At 66.4% G+C, this 2,650-nt stretch overlaps 1 protein-coding gene across 1 annotated transcript in view; it reads left to right on the forward strand.

The window, feature by feature from the left end:
• The window catches only part of FGFR1 (fibroblast growth factor receptor 1), a 10,833-nt gene that overhangs the window by 6,618 nt on the left and 1,565 nt on the right, over positions 1-2,650 (forward strand). The window contains exons 7-12 of the mRNA XM_035888694.1: positions 612-808; positions 1,360-1,505; positions 1,659-1,780; positions 1,902-2,012; positions 2,109-2,299; positions 2,446-2,597. Coding sequence (XP_035744587.1) covers positions 612-808; positions 1,360-1,505; positions 1,659-1,780; positions 1,902-2,012; positions 2,109-2,299; positions 2,446-2,597 — 919 coding nt within the window. The remainder of the gene's footprint in view (positions 1-611; positions 809-1,359; positions 1,506-1,658; positions 1,781-1,901; positions 2,013-2,108; positions 2,300-2,445; positions 2,598-2,650) is intronic.

A 2,650-nucleotide genomic window follows, 5' to 3' on the forward strand; every position in this document is an offset into this window, starting at 1 on the left:
GATCGCTGCCGCTGGAGCTGCTCTGGCTGCTCTGCCCGAGCTCTCCCCAGTCATTACCAGTAACGCCTGGACTCCCACAGCCCCAGGCACTGCTGGACGGCCCCCTCCATCCCAGCGTGCCCAGAGTAACCCCCGGACCCCGAGGGACATGCGGCAGAGTGTGGGCAGAGCACGGCAGCTGGGAGGGGACCCTTCCCCAGGGGCGCCCGTGATGCCCCGTCCTGCGGGGTGACGCAGGAGAGCATCCCCTGAGCCCCGCTGCCTGGCCCTCACGGCCCCAGCCAAGGGGACACGGGCACCGTCCCCCCCACTCGCACCTTTCCCAGTTGACCCCTTCCCAGCCCAGGGCCCCGTCCCACCCCAGGCACGTGCCTGCGGATGCGGCAGAGGCATTGCCCGGCTGCGGGGGTGAGGAGCCCGGGGGTACGCACACGCCGTCCCTGCCGGGGAGGGTGGGCAGCCCCCCAAGTCCCTGCCGCACGCTGCACCGCGGCCTCTGGCAATGCTGAGCGTGTCCCCTCGAGCACGGGGAGGAGCCGGGGGGCTGGTCCCAGCACAGCTCTGCTCCGTGGTCCCGGGCGGGCTCTAATGCCCTCTTCACACCGACCCAGCTATTGAGGACACCCCAGCCATGATGACGTCCCCCCTCTACCTGGAGATCATCATTTACTGCACTGGGGCCTTCCTCATCTCCTGCATGGTGGTGACCGTCATCATCTACAAGATGAAGAGCACCACCAAGAAGACAGACTTCAACAGCCAGCTCGCCGTGCACAAGCTGGCCAAGAGCATCCCCCTGCGCAGACAGGTAACAGAAAGTAGAGAGGGGGTTTCTTTGCACCTACTGCCCCCCCCGGGGGACCTGCCCTTTTTGGGGGGAGTTTTCTGGATGACAATGGATCAGGGGAGACCCAGGGCCATCTCACCCTGCTGCACGTGCCACCCTCTCCAGGCTTGTGCCCATCCGTGGCGTGGGGTGGGGACCATCAATGGGCTCTGCCCTCGACTGGCAGCGCAGCCAGTCTGGGGGGGCTCGGCGAGGGTGATGAGGAGGACCAGAAGGCTTTGCAGCAATTTAATGTTCGAGCAAAGAGCGTTATTTTACGCGCCAAGGAGACGGGAGGACTCCCAGGCCGTCCGTTTTGTGGTGTCGGCGTGCTGGAAATTAATTCAAAATCACAGAGCCCGGGTCCAACGTGGAAGCAGCGCTGACGGGGCCCCACGCCTGCCGGTGGTGCTGGGGGGCAGCAAGGGCTGCGGGTTGGGGTGTGAAGGCTCCCAGCAGCATCTCCCTCCCGGCGGGGCCGCCAGCTGCGGCGCCCGGCGCTGCGTGAAGGTAACCCACGGTCCCCGCTGCAGGTGTCGGCCGACTCCAGCTCCTCCATGAACTCGGGCGTGATGCTGGTCCGGCCCTCGCGGCTCTCCTCCAGCGGCACCCCCATGCTGGCCGGCGTCTCCGAGTACGAGCTCCCCGAGGACCCGCGCTGGGAGCTGCCCCGGGACAGGTGAGGTCCCATCCCCGTGGGGTGGGCTCTGCCCTGGGGACGAGCTGCCGGAGCAGCCTGGCTGGGAGCTGGGTGAGGATGGTGGCACCACGGTGCCATTTGCCAACACCGGCAACCGACCGCCCCCGGCGTTGGGGTCTCTCCTCCCACCAGGCTGATCCTGGGCAAGCCCCTGGGAGAAGGGTGCTTCGGGCAGGTGGTGCTGGCAGAAGCCATCGGCCTGGACAAGGACAAGCCAAACCGTGTGACCAAGGTGGCAGTGAAGATGCTCAAGTGTAAGTGGCGGTGAGAAGGGGGGGGGTCCCAGCATGATGCCAAGGGGGGCTGGGTGCATGCAATGAGGGGGAACCCAGCCTGGCTCCCCCTCCCCGACCGCTGCCTTCTCCACCACTTCAGCCGACGCCACAGAGAAGGACTTGTCCGACCTCATCTCTGAGATGGAGATGATGAAGATGATCGGCAAGCACAAGAACATCATCAACCTGCTGGGAGCCTGCACGCAGGACGGTGAGGGCGTGCGAGTGGGGAGGGGGCTGGCCCAGCACCCGCGGGGGGGGGAGCCCCTGCTCCATGGTCCGGCCGCTCACCCTGCCGTCCCCGCAGGACCCCTCTATGTGATCGTGGAGTACGCCAGCAAGGGCAACCTGCGGGAGTACCTGCAAGCCCGGCGGCCCCCTGGCATGGAGTACTGCTACAACCCCACCCGTGTCCCCGAGGAGCAGCTCTCCTTCAAGGACCTGGTCTCCTGCGCCTACCAGGTGGCCCGGGGTATGGAGTACCTGGCCTCCAAGAAGGTGAGGAGCTCCTGGGGGGCCCATGGTGGGATGGGGAGCCCAGCAGCTGGGCTCTGGGGGGATGCACCCTTCCCTCCCAGCCTGTTTCATCGTGGGGAACCATCTGGGGGCTTCGGGGACCGCCTGACGGCCCTGCGCTCCGTCAGTGCATCCACAGGGACCTGGCGGCCAGGAACGTCCTGGTGACCGAGGACAACGTGATGAAGATCGCTGACTTCGGTCTGGCCCGCGACATCCACCACATAGATTACTACAAGAAGACAACCAACGTGAGTGGTGGGCGAGGGGCTTCTCCGGGGTGGGTGAGGGCAGCAGGGCTCTCCATGCAGGGGATGCGCCAATCGGCGCTGG

The sequence above is a fragment of the Egretta garzetta genome, unplaced genomic scaffold, assembly GCF_000687185.1.
Source record: "Egretta garzetta isolate BGI_Z169 unplaced genomic scaffold, ASM68718v1 scaffold481, whole genome shotgun sequence".
In the NCBI taxonomy this organism is placed as follows: Eukaryota; Metazoa; Chordata; class Aves; order Pelecaniformes; family Ardeidae; genus Egretta; species Egretta garzetta.